A 16,629-nucleotide genomic window follows, 5' to 3' on the forward strand; every position below is an offset into this window, starting at 1 on the left:
TCCAGAGCAAGTACTACCCCCTTCCTCCTTGTCATGTGCCTGTCCCAAGACATCCTTTATGCCTTGAGATACTTGCTGGGCCCAGAAAATGCACTGTCATCCTCCATCCTCTTTTTTTTTGGGGGGTGGGGGGCGCTGTAGCAGCAGAACCTGCCAGGGGGAAGAGAAGAAAGTCGTTCAGATGACTTGGCCTTACACATATGGCCCTGGAGTAAAAAAATGGGGCCCTGACCTGTTCCCTGTCTGCTCGTTGGGTACATTACATTGGTGTGCCCTTGGGCAGATCACTCCTTCCCCCTCCATCCCTATACCTCCCAGACACTACCCAGAGAGTCTCTTGGGACCAGGAGGCTCAGGGATCAGCAGAGTTCTTGTATTCTCCCAGGTCTAGGAACTTTCTGCCCACTCTGGCCTGACTAACAAGCTGACCCCTCCGCATGTCATATTCTCATTCTCTCTCTCTGTCTCCCTCTCCCTCCCTCTCTCCCTCTCTCTCTCCCCCCCCTCCCTGCCCACCCAGCAGAAAGCACCTTCAGTCGGCGAGTAGAAGGCAAAGCACAGAACCACTTTGAGGAGACCAACAGCAGCTCACAGAATTCCAGTGGTGAGTGTGCCTGTGATGTACTGCACTGTCGCCTCCTCCCTCAGAAGGGCAGTGCCTGTGACTGGGGTCTTCTGGTGTAGGTAGGAGGGGAGCTGAGTAGTGAAATCAAGAGACTGAAGAGCAGAAGGGGCATTTGTGCCCATGGAAGCCCTTCTATGGCTGCACTTTGACCCTTTGTCCCTTGCCCCTGGAGAGGAGAACTTCCTTAATCCCAAACCCGGGCATCAGTTCAGCCAGCCCAGATGGGTAGCCCAAAGAGAGCCAATAGCTAAGTTAAAAGTAACACCATAGCAGGCCTCTTTTCAGGAGACGCAACCAGGGTGCAGTAGAAAGACGTCTTAAAGGAGCCAGAGGTCCCAGGTTCTGGACCACACTGGATCTGGGACCACAGAACAGATGTTCTTCTAGCCCCTGCAGTACTGTGGCTCTGCATGAGCACTCCTGATAGTGTTTGCTGCCACCTGGTGGCTGCCTCGTTCTGGATCCTAGTGGCACCTTGGAGCTGGGGCAGGACAGACAGCTTTGGATTCCAGAGTTTACCCTTGGCAGGAATGTGAGTGGTCACCAGCAGTCTCTGTCTGAGAAAGGGACCGCAGGCTGACATGCACAGTGATGGCCAGAACAGGAAGGGACAGATCTTCTGCCACTGTGAAGCTGACGTCCTTGCATACCAGGCTTGCATGAATGCCCCCATGCCAACGCTGCCTGGTGCACACAGGTAATGGTGTGCATCTTGGCCACCGTGGGCTTCAGCAAGTGGTGAGGAGCACAGGCACCAGGTGGAGGATTCTGCCTAGTAATAGTCGCAACCCCTCTGGGGCCCAGGTTTGAACTTAGCTCTACTGCCCCCGGTGAGTGCCCTAGGTGAGCCCTAATTCCTCCTTGGTTATGTGTACTTGAGGAGCATAAACGGCCCTGGAGAACACAGGCAGGAGAGGAGGGTATGCTGCTGTGAGGTTTGTTTGCCATTTTTGCCTTGGTTTGCTTTGATGTAAACCAAGCAATTGGCACAAGTGCCAATGCGGGGCTGTCACTGGGATCCCAGAGTCTCTCTAAGGGGTTAGTCTAAGAGGGACGTCGTGGCCCATCCGAGGCTGCAGAGGATGAAGTGGCAGCCTGGAACTAGAACCAAGACCTCCTGGCCTGGCCTGGGCTCCCAGCCAAGCCATGCTGCACCCCTTGCGCCTCTCCTGCCACCAAGGCTAGCATTGGTTTGGGAACGAAGCTGCCGTGGGCGGCGGCGGCGGTGGCTGCTGGCAGCCACCATTTATTGAGCGCTTACGACATGGCTGGCACATGTTCAGAGCTCTGTGTGTTGTATCTCTTTCACCCATACCACAATCCTGTGGGGATAGTGTTCCGTTTATTCCCACTTTCTGGATGAGGGAACTGAGGCTCAGGAGAAGCCCATTGTGGCCCCAGGTCCCCCAGGCTGTAGGTAGAGCCAGGAACCCCATACTCAGCCTGCACTTCACCTTTGCTGCCTGCTACACTGGAGACTTGCCAGCCTCATCCTCTGGCAGTGCCAGGCAGTATGTAGGATTGCCAGCAAACAACCTTCCAGGCCCACTCAGGTGCTTTGGTCCCAAGCACTCTAACCCTGGTGTCAGAACCTGGAAACAGCTTCCAACACCCTGTCGCCAAGTGCGTGGCCACTTCTTGGGCATCATACCCGAGTCCCACTGTCAGAGCACCCTAGAGAAACGGCCCTACCAGCGCCACATGATACCTGCCCTCCCTGATACACGTAGCCTCTCTGCCAGTACCCTCTCACCCACCTTCCTGCAGAGACCCGTGTGCCTACTGCGAGCGCCCCCTGGCTCAGCATGTGTAATGACCTCCCAGCCCCAGGACTGAAAAAAAAAAAATCTTAGCTAAACTGTTTCTCTTTTGCAGAAACTGCAAGTCCCCTGATTTCCAATCCTTTCCCTCTCCTGCAGAGTAAGTGATGGTCCTGCTCGGGGGGCTGAAGAGGGCAAGGCAGGGCAGGGAGTGAACACTGCTGGCCTCACTGAGATGTAGACAGGCCTTGGGCCACCCTCCAGGGAACACCCAGCCTGGGGAGGCTGCAGAGGGCCCAGGAGGGTGGAGAAGCATGGACAGGTGGACAGAGCCCTCAGGACACAGGAGGGACAGCTTTACCCACTCCTGGCTATCCAGACAGCCTCAGGACTTCTCTTCCCAGCCTCCCTCTTTCCCTCCCTTCTACCTAATAGCGATTTGCTTCCTCCTCCTCCCTCTTTGCCAGGTACTGGATTCACAGAGCTGATGGTGCAGCCCTGTTCCCCTCAGCCCCTCCTGTTCCTCTCCAGTACCCCACTGTTGCACTTTCCTCCGTCTCCTCTTTTCCTCCTTGCTTTCTTCCCATCCCGTCGTGAGTTTCCTCGTTCGGTTCGTTCATGCATCTCCTCATTTGTTCCCTCCCTCCGTGAGCAGTGACCCCGTGTGGTCCCACGGGCAGAGGGCTGAGCTGTGGACCCCAAGAGACACAGTGTGTCTCCTGGGAGCGCTCGCTCACTCGCTCACTCGGTGCCTGGATGTTGTCCCTTCCCATGCACTCAGAACAGTGCCCGGCATGAAGTAAGCACTCGATAAGGGAGCAAGCCCATTGGTGGAGCACCCCGCATCTGTGTGTCTCCCCTCCTCTGCCTCTGCCTCTCCTCAGCGTTTCCCTCTCCAGGCTAGTGACAGGCCAGTGGACAGGCTGGGCCCTGGGCCCCAAGTATGCATCTGGGTCCCCACCTTGCAGCCCAGTGTCGGGGTACCTGGGGGTGAGCCACCTGTCCAATGTCACCTGTCTTCCCCAGAACCCTACACGTGCGGCGCCTGTGGGATTCAGTTTCAGTTCTACAGCAACCTGCTGGAGCACATGCAGTCCCATGCAGGTAAGACCAAGAGGGACCCCAGACACACAAATGGAAGCGGCCAGCAGAGCCCCGCCCACAGCACACACCCCTTCCCCATCTCACCCCTAACCCGACACGCACACAATGCTGTCACTCCTGGGCATCCACCCTCTGAGCCCCAGCCAGTGAAGTCCTTCATCACTGGCTAGTCTGAGCCCTGGGATCTCAGCTCAGGCTCAGGATGATGAGTTGGGGCTGGGGCTGGAAGATGGGCTTCCCAGAGGTGGCAGGCCAGGAAAAGAGGCCTGGAAATGGGCATTGAGTATGGTTCAAGGTCAACATGAGCAGAGGCTGGTGGTAGAGAGGCCAGCAGTTGGGTAGGTTGGGCTCAGACCTTCCCCAAGCAGTCCCGTGCACTGACCATTCTCCCTCTCCAAAGCCCTGGTGCTCACCCTGGAGCTCTTGAAGGAATTAGCTGGCAGGATGTTGAGGCTATTCACAGGCTGCTAGTGTAAGACACACTGCACGGCTCCACCTCAGGCTCAAGCTTCTACGCTCGACTCTCTGAGCCTGTCCTCACGCTTGTGCTACACAGCACAGGTGTTCAGCTTCCCAGCCTGGACCTGCAGACATGAATTACAGTGCCATCGGCTTCTGGTCTAATTCCTGGTCTAATTCAGGAAATACTGTGTGTCAGTAGGGAGAGTCCCCGATTCCCAGCATCTCCACAAACGGGTTACAATATACCACACAGCCATTGCACAAGAAGTCTGGCTGGGGACCTCCCATGTGGGTACTCAGGGATCCAGGTCCCTTCCCTCTTATGGCCCTATACTCCCCCGGGGAACTCAGGGATTTTTTTCTCTCTGGCTGGTGGGTGTGGGGAGAGGCAAGGGAATATACAAGTGACCCGAATCCTATGTGCTCAATTTCTACCAGTGGGCATTTAGGCGCATGACTATCCTGAATCTGTGGCAGAAGGGTGCCCAGAACCTCTGCTCAACCAACACTTGCATAAGGAACCATCATGCATCTGGGCAAAGGGGCAGCTGGCACCTGTCCCTCCAGATAGTTCTTCTAGAGGCATTAGAAATAGCATGTGAAGTGGAGTGGTGGTGCACACCCATAATCTCAGCCTCTGGGGACCTGAGACAGGAGGATCACAAATCCAAGGCTATTCTGAGTAACACCGTAAGACCTTGTTTCAAAAAAAAAAGAAGGAAATGAAAAGAAATATTATATAAAATGTGTGTGGAACATGATGGGGGCCGAGTAGTTGGCACTGTTGATATCACCAGTTGTTGTTATTGTGTCCCCTGAGGTTTACAGAGCCGTTAGGGAAGCTCCAGATTGGGCCTGGCTAGCCCTCAGCTTTACAGGTTGTTCTATTACTGTGAAGAGACACCATGGCCATGGCAACTCTTATAAAACAAAGCATTTAATTGGGGCTGGCTTACCATTCAGAGGTTGAGTCCATAACATAGTGGGAGCATGGCGGCACTCAGGCAAACATGGTGCCAGAGAAGTAGCTGAGAGTTCTACATCCGGATCCCTAGGTAGAAGAAAGACATACTGGATCTGGCTTTGGCTTTTGAAACCCCCAAACCCACTCCCAGTGACACATTTCCTCCCATAAGGCCACACCTCCTAATCCTTCTCAAGTAGTGCCACTCCCTGATGACCAGGCATTCAAAATATATAAAACTATGGGACTGTTCTTATTCAAACCACTACATTTCCACTCCTTGGCCCCCATAGACTTGTAGCCATATCCTAATCGAGAAATGCACATAGTCCAACTTCAAGAGTCCACATAGTGTATCACAGTCTCAGCACTGAAAGTCCAAAGTTCAAAGTCTCTTGTGAAGACTCATGACATTCTCTTAACTGTAATAACCTATAAAACCAAAGTCAAAAAGCAGATCCCATGCTTCCAATATACAATGGCACAGAATATGCATTACCATTCCAAAACGGGGAAAGGAAGCATATTGAGGGAAATACTGGACCAAAACAAGACTAAAAATCAGCTGGGCAAACTCCACATTTCTCATCTTCATGTCTGATGTCAAAGTGCTCTTCAGATCTCCAGCTCTTTCCACCTCTGTTGACTGTAACACATTTCTCTTTCTTGGGTTGGTTCCACACCCAGTCTGCAGCTCTCTTTGTCAGGAATCTCATGGCTCTGGCACCTTTAACATTTTGGGGTCTCCAACACAATCCAGGCTTCACCTTCACAGTTTCACACAATGGCCTCTCTGGGCTTCCATTCAGGGACACCCCTGGCACATGCCTGGCCTCAGCAGCTCTCCTTAGCCATGAGTAAAGTTTTTTAGGGAGATACCTTTCTTCTGTCCTTGACTCTAAAACCAGAACCACCTGACCAAAGCTGCCAAATTCTGTGGCTTGCTAGGGCTGGAGCAGGTTCCCTTGTTCGGTTACATCTGCATCAGCTTTCTGTTGCTGACGGTTTCCTTCACTGCTTAATCTTTTCTTTAATTCCTTTTCACAAGTTGGAAGCTTAGCTAGGTGGGGTCATGCCCTGAGGTCACCACTCCTTTTATCCCATTTAGCTTCAAGCTTTTCTTTAAATTTTTTGTGTCCTTGAGCCTTGGACTTAGCTCTATTTCATTTCCTGGTGCTCCTTTTCTCCTCAAACTGTACAATTTGTATTTTTTCCTTGCTCAACAACTTGCTCCTTTTCATAATAGATCTGCATAAGACCGGCCACTAATGACCATGTGACACCGTTATTGAAAATCTCTTTTGCCAGTGCCATTAATCCAGAACTCTTCAAATTAGACTCAAGTAGATTTTTCAGTCAAGGACAAATATCAGCTACATTCTTTGCCCAAAATATCACAAAAATGATCTCTAGGCCATTTACTAATATTCTCCCCCTGTTAAACTTCTTGAGCTGGGCTCTGCAGTTCACATCAGCTTCAGCACTGTCTTCCATGCTCCTACTAATATGGCCCATTAAACCCCACTTAAAGCATTCAACTGATTTCCTAATCCAAAGTCCCAAAGTCTACATCCCACCCACAAGCAATACGGTCAGGCCTGTCACAGTAATACCCCAGTTCCTGGTACCAACTTCTGTCTTAGTTTCTATTGCTATGAAGAGTCACCATGACCATGGCAACTCTTCCAATATTTGATTGAGGCCTTGCTTAGAGTTTCAGAGATTTAGTTCATTATCCTCAAGGCGGGGAGTGTGGCGGCACTGTACAGGTAGACATGATGCTGGTGTATTGGCTGAGAGTTCCACATCCAGATCCACAGGTAGCAGGAGGAGAGAGTCATTAGGCCTGACTTTGGCTTTGAAACCTCAGAGCCCACCCCCAGTGACTCACGTTCTCCCACAAGGCCACAGCTACCCTGACAAGGTCACACCTCATAATCCTTCTCGGGTAGTACCACTCCCTGATGACTAAGCATTCAATACATAAGCCTGTGGGTGCCATTCTTATCCAAACCACCACACAGAGTTAGACTTCATCTCCTAGATAATGTGATGTTGCTCCAGCCTCCATTCACTCATTTCAAGGAGAGTGCTGTACATGAAGGCACTAATTTGTACTGCCTTGGGAGAGCTTTTCCCCCCTCCCCTATAAGTCACTCTACAAACACAATTGAGTTGTGAGTGGTAGGTAGTCAGGACTCTGGGATTCTAGTTCTTCTCTCTAGATGCTGTGAGACCTCAGGCAGGAAACTGTCCCCATCTCTAAAGCAGGGACACACAGACGCCTGTTGCCTGGTGTCTTCACCCCACTTACAGATGTTTCCCATCTCCCACTGATTCCATGATCAGCCAGGAATGGTTCAAAGCTTTTAGACATGCCCTCAAGGGGAACCTACAGCCTTGGATTGGTGGTAGCCATGGTCCCTCTCTTTGGGTACCAAGCCTGGTTCCTGTACCTCACAGCCCAGCCTCCCACAGTTAATTCGCATTCATTCATGCCACCTTCCACCATCTGTCTCTGTTAGTCAGTCTCTCTCTCTCTCTCTCTCTCTCTCTCTCTCTCTCTCTCTCCTTCACTCTCTCCCTCCCTCTCTCCCTCTCCTCTCCTGAGCTTCCCCTGTTTCTACCAACTGGGGGACGCTGTCATGAGGCATGAGTCTGTATGGGGGTGCTTCCCCATCACTCCGGCAAGTATGGCTGAGCCAGGAAGTGGCCCCACTATTTTCCAGCATCTTGGCTTGTTCAGAGTTGCTGAAGGGTTGCTTTGTGCTGGTCCAGCGCAGCCAGAGAATGCCTTCCCCACCATCCAGTGCAAAGCCAGGCGGAATCCCAGCCAGGCTGAATCGGGATTAAAGGATTGGCTTCATGGAGGGAAATGAAGCATTGTGAGCGGCACAGTTCACAGCACCACTGATAAGGGGATCAGCCTCAAGTAACACCAATCTCATTAAGAGCTGCTGAATGGCACAGGCTAATTCACGCTAGTAAACTTATGTGCTGGAGGGAACCTGTCTGCCCTGGTGACAGTTCAGGAGTAGGTCTAGCAGTCATGATGCTAACTATAGTGACACATGTTTGCCATGTGTCAGGTGTATGTGTTGAGTGTGGTGCATGAAACTCTCCAAGTTTGACTTTCCATCCCCTTTGTAAAGGTCCCGAAAACACAATCCCTGGCAGAGCTCATAATAACAGCCTGGCATCATTTCAGCTGATACTTGCTGCCAGGTCTTGGTCTGAGAGTTTTAGACATGTTCACCATTTAATTCTCAAAGTGGCCCTCTACATGTCACATTAACGTTAATGCCATTTCACAGAAAAGGACACTGAACAGCTGGGGAAATGGCTGTCAGTAGAGTGTTTGCCTTGTAAGAATGAGAATCTGAGTTGGATTCCCAAAACCCACATAGAACAGCCAGGTATGGCAATGCACACTTGTAATCCTAGCCTGGGGAGGCAAAGATGGGTGAATGGATCCTTGGGGCTCCCTGGCCAGCCAGCCTGGCCTATCTAGTAAGGTACATGCCAGTGATAGACCTTGTCTCAAAACAAAAACAAAAAAAAAACTGATAAGGACCGAGTGGCCCCTGAGGAACAGCAGTCAAGGTTACCCTCCAACCTTAGCACACGTTGGTGTGCACACATAGACCTGCACATATGAATACACACCCCAAGAAAAAGGAATCTGAAGCAAAAGTGGTTAAATCCACTTGCCAAGGTTATGAAATCAGTGATAATAGACCAGTATTCTCTCTCTGGGGGGTCAGCTCCTTCCAGATGGCATAGGTTTAACCTCCACACTGAAGTTGTAGGCCGTCTGTCCTTGTGGAGTCAGTGGACTTGACTCCTCAGAGATCAGCCCTTGGACCTCACCAGCAGGGGTAGAAAGCACAGGTACGAGGCACCGGGAGACTCTCCAGAGAATAAATGAAGTCAGTGGTCCTCTGTTTTAGATCGAGGCGGCGGACACCTCTGATTTCTGATGCCTTGAGCCACTTCACAGCTTTGGACTTCCTCGTTTCCACTGTAAGAGTTTTTGCTCCCAAAGATGAGGTTGCAGGGGTGATGTATGTACCAAAGACTATGGTGCATTCTAAGACCCAGCCTGACAGGTATCTATTTCTCCATCAACTATTGGAGGTGCAGGTTGAGTATCCCTCTTCTGAAATGCTTGGAAGCAGAAGGGTTTCAGAAGCCACAAACTACAAAGTCTAGGATACTTGAATATATAGAGAGTGCATTCTAGTTACTCTCATTCCCTACCCTCTCTCAACTTTTTATACTCCTGTCTACTTACCCCCAAACAACAACAACAACAACAGCAACAACAACAACAACAAACCACTTCCCCACATTCCCATCTGTTTTGTTTCGTGACTCACTGAATTTAACTATAGCTATCTGCGTGACCATGGATGTTTTGTGTGTCAACTTGACACAAGCTAGAGTCATCAGAGGAAGGAATCTCAGCTAAGGAAAGGCCTCCTTGAGATCCAGCTGTAAGCTATTTTCTCATTTAGTGATCAATGGGGGAGGGCCCAGCCCATGGTGGGTGGTGCCATCCCTGGACTGCTGGTCCTGGGTTCTATAAGAAGACAAGCCGAGCAAGCCATGGGGAGCAAGCCAGTAAGCAGCACCGTCCATGGCCTCTGCATCAGCTCCTGCCTCCAGGTTCCTGCCCTGTTGGAGTTCCTGCCTTGACTTCCTTCAGTGATGAACAGCAATGCTGAAGTATAAAGCCTTAGTAAACCTTTCTTCCCCAACTTGCTTTTATGGTCATGGTGTTTCGTCACAACAATAGAAACTCTAACTAAGACAACGGGTTTAGAACTATCCCTTGGTGAGCGTAGCAGTAGATACACAACTGAAGATGATTGCTCCCACATCTTCCAGAGTCTCTTATAGCTATTAGTTTAGTAATAAGGAGTAGGGCTTCTTAGCCCTTCCCACATCCATGGCTGATTATTGACAGGGCCGGTCTTATGCAGGTCCAATGCAGGTAACTACAGCTGCGGTGAGTTCGTGATTAGAATGATTGTGTTGTGCCTAGATGACATTTGCTGTCCTTTTCCCTGTCTTGCAGCTCTTCCGTTCTTCCTGATCCCTCATCCTCAGTGTTCCCTGAGCCTTAGTAGGAATAGTATACATTTTGTTTTAGGGGTGTGCACTCAGACATCCCTTACTCTCAGTACCTTGGGCAGCCATGAGTCTCTGCATTCACCTCTGTTCACTGTAGAGAGGCTTAGTTAAGGCTAAGAGTAGCTCTTGTCTATTTGTATAAAAGAGGTGCTTAGTTATGTTAGTTAAACAACAGTACTACGGTATCCCCTTGGACCTAGGACTTCCCCAAGTATGGAGTGTTGACCTGGCTTACAATATTAAGCCTGAATTCCTTCCTGTGGAGTGGGGCTCCAGTTGAATCAGAGGGTGATTAGTTGGTTACATGACAGTTGTGCCATTAGTACACAGGGGGGTGCCTCTTGCCTAGAACGTTGGTTTGGTAGTTAGTAAGGTTCCTAGCTAGGTGTCCTGTGATGCCTTTTCTCTCCTAGTTGCCTGCATGCATCACAACTTCTGGCCCTTTGGAAGTTAGCCAGGAGGGAGGAAGTTTCCAGCTGAGCTCCAGCTTTCTCTCTGTTGTAAAAATGTGTGTAGAGTCTTCAGCAACAGGGTCTTACACTCGAGTTTTGATTGGCATCCAGGAGGACTGACAAGAGCCTGAGTCATTTGGGGGCCTGACCAACTCTTCAAGGTACCCAACACCTGGCACCTGGAATTTCGTATGGTGACCCACTGCTTCCAAGAGAAGTGTTATCAAGCCATAATGGGTATCTCTCATAAATCTGGCTTTTATATTTTTAACTTGGATTACAAAATAGTATATTAACCCTCTATCCCTCATCTACCACTCCCTCACCCCACTTAAACATTTCTACCTCAGTATTGCCACTCTCTACTTTCCTATTACCTGTCTTCTAGCCCCCTCCTTTTTTGGGGGGTGGGTTTTGAGACAGGGTTTCTCTGTGTGTAGCTTTTGCTGTCCTGGAACTCGCTCTGTAAACCAGGCTGGCCTTTAACTCAGAGTCTCTGCCTCTGCCTTCCAAATGCAGGGATTAAAGGCATGTGCCATCACTGCCTGGCTTTATAACCCCCCACCTCACCCCACCCCCCTGCTCCTTTAAGGCACTTCCACATCCTGATTTCCTCTTTCTAGTCTCCAGGGTTCCAGGTTAAAGCTAAAGAGTGGAAGCTGGGATTCACATTTGAAAAAGACCGTGACCTTTCTCCTGGCGTGGGTTATCTCATTCAGTGTAATTTTTTTCCAGTTCCAGTCATTTACCTGAAAACATCATAATTTAATTTTTCTTTATAGTTGGATGAAATTCCATTGTGTACTTGTACCACATTTTCATTATCCATTCATCAGTTGATGGGCATCTAGGCTGCTTTCATTTCTTTGATGTTGTAAATCAAGCAGCAGTGAATGTGGATGTGCCAGGGTCTCTGTAGTGTAATACGAGATCTTTTGGGCGTATGCCCAGGGAAAATTTAGCTAGGTCATCTGGTAGTTTGATTTCTAGTTTTTTGTTTGTTTCTTTGTTTGTTTGTGAAGCCCTATTTCCAAGGTGTCTGCACTAGTTTACGATGAAACTGGATTTCTGTCTCTCATCCTGCACAAAACTCAGCTCAGTGACCTCAGCCTAAGAAATGATACCCTGAAACTGCCACAGAAGGAAGTAGGGAGTGCACTTCAGTAGTTAGAGACTTTCTGAATAGGACTTGGGGAAACACGGGGACTAACAGTGGAAAAATGGAATCTCCTGACACTAAAAGGCTTCTGGACGGCAAAAGAATCTATCAGAATAAAGAGGCAGCCTACAAAATGGAAGAAAAAAATTCCATCTGTATATTGGGCAGAGGATTAGTATCTAGAAAGAACTAAAAAAATAAAATAAATGTGAAGAAAACAATCCAATTTAAGGGGGGGGGTTGTGGAATTAAGCAGAGAGTTCTTAAAAGGAATGCAGATGGCTAATTAAAACTTCTGAAAGTGTATAACATCCTTAGCACTCAGGGAAATGCAAATTAAAGCTACTTTAAGGTTTCATCTCATGGGGCTGGGGTGCTGGCTCAGTGATTTAAAGCAGTGACTGCTCTTGCTGAGTACTCAGGTTCAATTCCCAGCTCCCACATGACAGCTTACAACCATCTATAACTCCAGTCCAAGGGGATCCAACACCCTCTTCTGGTCTCCACAGGTACCAGGCATGCATGCAGGCAAAGCATACATACACATAAAATGTTTTTTTAATGTTGGATTAAAAGATTCCATCTCTAGTCAGAATGGCTATCATCAAAAATACAAATAACAAGAATACTAGTCTCATAAAATGAATTGTGGGATAGTCCTACTACCCTTGTTTTCTGTGAGAATTTGTATAGAAATTATATTATTACTTACCTAAGTGTTTTATAAAATCAACCAGTGAACCTTTAAGGGTCTGGAGGTTTCTTTATGGGAATTACTTTTATGTGTTGTTTCTTTAATGGGCACAGAAGTTTAAGTTACCAATTTCTTCTGGGATGAGCTTTGTTTCTGTGTCTTTGAGGTGCTTGTCTTGCCTAAACTGTGGAATTTGTTGGCCTAAAGTTCATAGTTACTTTAATCCTTTTGACATCTGTGGGCTCTGTAGTGATGACTCCTTTTTATTCTTGATCCTAATGATTTGTATCCTCTGGTGAGAGGCTTATTAAATATATTGATCTTTACAAAGAATTGGCTTTTGTTTTCATTGGTTTTGCTCTTTTATGCTTGTCCATTTTCTGTTTCATTCAATTCTTCTGCTGAGTTATTTCTTCTCCTTACTTTTGACTCAGGTTACTTATCATTAGACCTCTATTTAAAATTATTTATGTTTTATGTGTATTTGTTTGAGTGAGTGAATGCCACATATGTGTGAGGTGCCTGTGGAGGCCAGAAGAGACCATTAGATTCCTTGGAGCTGGAATTATAGTGTAGAGGGCTGTAGAACACACTCGGGCCTTCTGGGAGATCAGTATTTATTCTTAACCTCTGAGTCATCACTTCAGCCTATATATAGACTTCCTGTGGTGTGCTCAGTCCATGTATGTTCTTCCCCCTAACTCTTTTATTCTCAGTAACAGTTGCTAAGAGAAGTAAGTCAGATCTCTAGTAGTAATTTGTCCATTTTGTGTTAATTCGGTTTTCACTTTTGTATTTAAAACTACATGTATTTTTAGACATATATTCTAAGGAAATTGATCACTTTATCATCATACAGACTATCTTATTATGCCTGGCAACAGTCTGATTATCTAGTATGCTTTAAAGAAGTGAGAGATTGTGAGACACTTTGGAGTGCTTAGAGTGCACACACACTTCAGAGCTGTGCTTTGTAGCTGTGGTGGGTGTAGGGCTCCTGGAGGGCTCATGTTCTCTAAGAGTCCCCTATGTCCTGGCCTCTTCTCTGTCATCTCTATAGTCCTTCCTGAAGTTGTGTGGTAGCCATACCATTGTGTGTGATAGCCATACCATTGTCCTCAGTTTCCAGAGTGTGCCGATGAGGCTTTGAAAGCATAGACAGTTTCTGAGAAGCCTGAACTCAGCTCCCTGTGGCCATGTGTTGCTTTTCCCCTTGCCCCCCACATACACGTGTTCTTATCTTACTCTTCAGCTTCCTCTTACCCTTCCAAGTGACCCATTCCCATTGTGCCTGCAGCTGACAGTGAAAACAACATTGCCTCCAACCAGTCCCGATCTCCACCTGCTGCAGTGGAAGAGAAGTGGAAACCCCAGGCCCAGAGGAACAGTGCCAACAACAGTAGGTCTCAGCATGCTGGAGCCTAGGGCTCCCAGAAGTTCTGCAGCCCCACTGCAGCTCTGTCCTGTCCCCTGCTGTTACCATCTCTACCTCCCATGGGTCTGAAGATGATGCGTACAGCTCCAAAGCATACTTGTACTTAGACTCGGGCAGGAATTCTTAACTTGTGGGTAGGTGAAAGAGGCCAGGAAGAAGGGGTGTGCGTGTGTGTGTCCAAAGCACTACTTAATGCCAGAATCACAACTAGAACCTCACATTTTCAGTTTTTGTAAGCTTTTTTTTTTTTTTGACACTGACCCTAAAACACGTTAGTCACTAAAGATTCCTGTGTAATTCCTGTTGAAGAAAAGGTTGTAGTCAAAGGTTTAGGTGTTTGGCGCACGTGACAAGTATGTTGCACACATATCACTATATATGATTCTTATGCCCATGGCAGGCATTATCAATCAATCATAGAACTTTATCCCTACGGTACTGTCGACTGTAAAAAGAAGACCATACCAATTTGTATGCAACACAAAATCTATTTGTTATCTTTCATACTAGGCCGTTAGGGTGTTATTGCAGCCAGGTTAAGCAGCTTTGAATGTCAGAAGTAATCCTTTTTCTCTTTGTGTCCCCTGCCAGCCACAACTAGTGGTTTGACACCCAACAGTGTAATCCCCGAGAAGGAGCGGCAGAACATCGCAGAACGGCTGCTGCGGGTCATGTGTGCTGACCTGGGTGCACTGAGCGTGGTCAGTGGGAAGGAGTTCCTCAAGTTGGCCCAAACCCTGGTAGACAGTGGCGCCCGCTATGGGGCCTTCTCCGTCACCGAGATCCTGGGCAACTTTAACACATTAGCACTGAAGCACCTGCCACGCATGTACAACCAGGTGAAGGTGAAGGTGACATGTGCCCTGGGCAGCAATGCCTGCCTGGGCATCGGTGTTACATGCCACTCTCAGAGTGTGGGCCCTGACTCCTGCTACATCCTTACAGCCTACCAGGCTGAGGGCAACCACATCAAGAGTTATGTGCTAGGTGTGAAGGGTGCAGACATCCGTGAGAGTGGTGACTTGGTGCATCACTGGGTGCAGAACGTGCTGTCAGAGTTTGTGATGTCAGAGATCCGGACCGTGTATGTCACCGACTGCCGGGTGAGCACATCCGCCTTCTCCAAGGCTGGCATGTGCCTCCGCTGCTCAGCCTGTGCCTTGAACTCAGTGGTGCAGAGTGTGCTGAGCAAGCGGACGCTGCAGGCCCGCAGCATGCACGAGGTCATCGAGCTGCTCAATGTGTGTGAGGACCTAGCAGGCTCTACGGGCCTGGCCAAGGAGACCTTTGGCTCTCTGGAGGAGACATCGCCACCACCCTGCTGGAACTCAGTGACAGACTCGCTGCTTCTGGTACATGAGCGCTATGAGCAGATCTGCGAGTTCTACAGCCGTGCCAAGAAAATGAACCTCATCCAGAGCCTCAACAAGCACTTGCTGAGCAACCTGGCCGCCATCCTGACACCTGTGAAGCAGGCGGTCATTGAGCTCAGTAATGAGAGCCAGCCCACCCTGCAGCTGGTGCTGCCCACCTACGTCCGGCTAGAGAAGCTGTTCACAGCCAAAGCCAACGACGCAGGCACGGTCAGCAAGCTGTGCCATCTCTTTCTAGAAGCACTCAAGGAGAACTTCAAGGTGCACCCAGCCCACAAGGTGGCCATGATCCTGGATCCTCAGCAGAAGCTTCGGCCAGTGCCACCCTATCAGCATGAGGAGATCATCAGCAAGGTGTGTGAGCTCATCAATGAGGTGAAGGAGTCCTGGGCTGAGGAGGCCGACTTTGAGCCTGCCACTAAGAAGGCACGTTCAGCCACCGGCGAGCACCCCACAGCTCAGGAAGATGACCGGCTGGGCAAGAATGAAGTATATGACTACCTTCAGGAACCCCTCTTCCAGGCCACTCCCGACCTCTTCCAGTACTGGTCATGTGTGACCCAAAAGCACACGAAACTTGCCAAGCTCGCCTTCTGGCTCCTGGCTGTTCCTGCTGTGGGGGCTCGAAGCGGGTGTGTAAATATGTGTGAACAAGCACTTCTGATCAAAAGGAGGCGACTGCTCAGCCCGGAAGACATGAACAAGCTCATGTTTTTGAAATCTAACATGCTTTAAGACTCAACTTTGGGGAACAACAAACAAACAAACAAAAAGACGAAAAGAAGAAAAAACATTAGGAAAACACACACAACACTGTCACAAAGAAATTTAAGTTCTAAACACTGTGGAACCTCATTGTAAATGCCCCCTGGAAACTTAAGTGCTTTTTTTTCAGTGTGTGTGTATGTTTGTGTGTGTGTATATTTGTGTGTGTGTGTGTGTGTGTGTGTGTGTGTGCACATGTGTCCACACCCACACATGACATTTTGTGTGGGTAAAGGGTATGGGGAGCTCATGCTTGAATGCACAGCCAGAGAAGCTCCACACGTGCATGCGCACACACACTCTCTCTCTCTCTCCCATACACACACACACACACACACACACACACACACACACACACACAAACCTGGTGCGTGTATGCATGCCTGTTTTCGGGTGTGTGTGCATTGAGCTGGGTGTGTCAGGAAAGCCGAGAGACTGGGAAAGCAGGATGGCTTCACTTTCCTTGGGCAGGGGCTCTAAGGACTCCGTTTTCAGGTGTGCAGATTGGGAGACGCTGAGATTGTGAAATGTTCAGGCAGCTGAGGGCTGAAGTGGCTTGAACTCCCATCCCCAACCCGAGCCCTTTCTTTCCATTCCTCCATCCCTTCAACCCATGGTGCCAATCCTCCGCCCCAGCTGCTCTGACAGACTCTCCAAACTGCATCAGATGGACAGTTTCTGCACTGGACTTCATTTCTTG

General features: G+C 49.0%; 1 protein-coding gene across 1 annotated transcript in view; it reads left to right on the forward strand.

Annotated features, from left to right (window-relative positions):
- Znf618 (zinc finger protein 618) overlaps window positions 1-16,103 on the forward strand; it is a 62,024-nt gene extending 45,921 nt beyond the window's left edge. The window contains exons 9-12 of the mRNA XM_059254450.1: window positions 524-604; window positions 3,412-3,489; window positions 13,654-13,755; window positions 14,383-16,103. Coding sequence (XP_059110433.1) covers window positions 524-604; window positions 3,412-3,489; window positions 13,654-13,755; window positions 14,383-15,899 — 1,778 coding nt within the window. The 3' untranslated portion in view covers window positions 15,900-16,103. The remainder of the gene's footprint in view (window positions 1-523; window positions 605-3,411; window positions 3,490-13,653; window positions 13,756-14,382) is intronic.
- Window positions 16,104-16,629: the final 526 nt, after the last annotated feature.

The sequence above is a fragment of the Peromyscus eremicus genome, chromosome 2 (assembly GCF_949786415.1).
Source record: "Peromyscus eremicus chromosome 2, PerEre_H2_v1, whole genome shotgun sequence".
NCBI lineage: Eukaryota > Metazoa > Chordata > Mammalia > Rodentia > Cricetidae > Peromyscus > Peromyscus eremicus.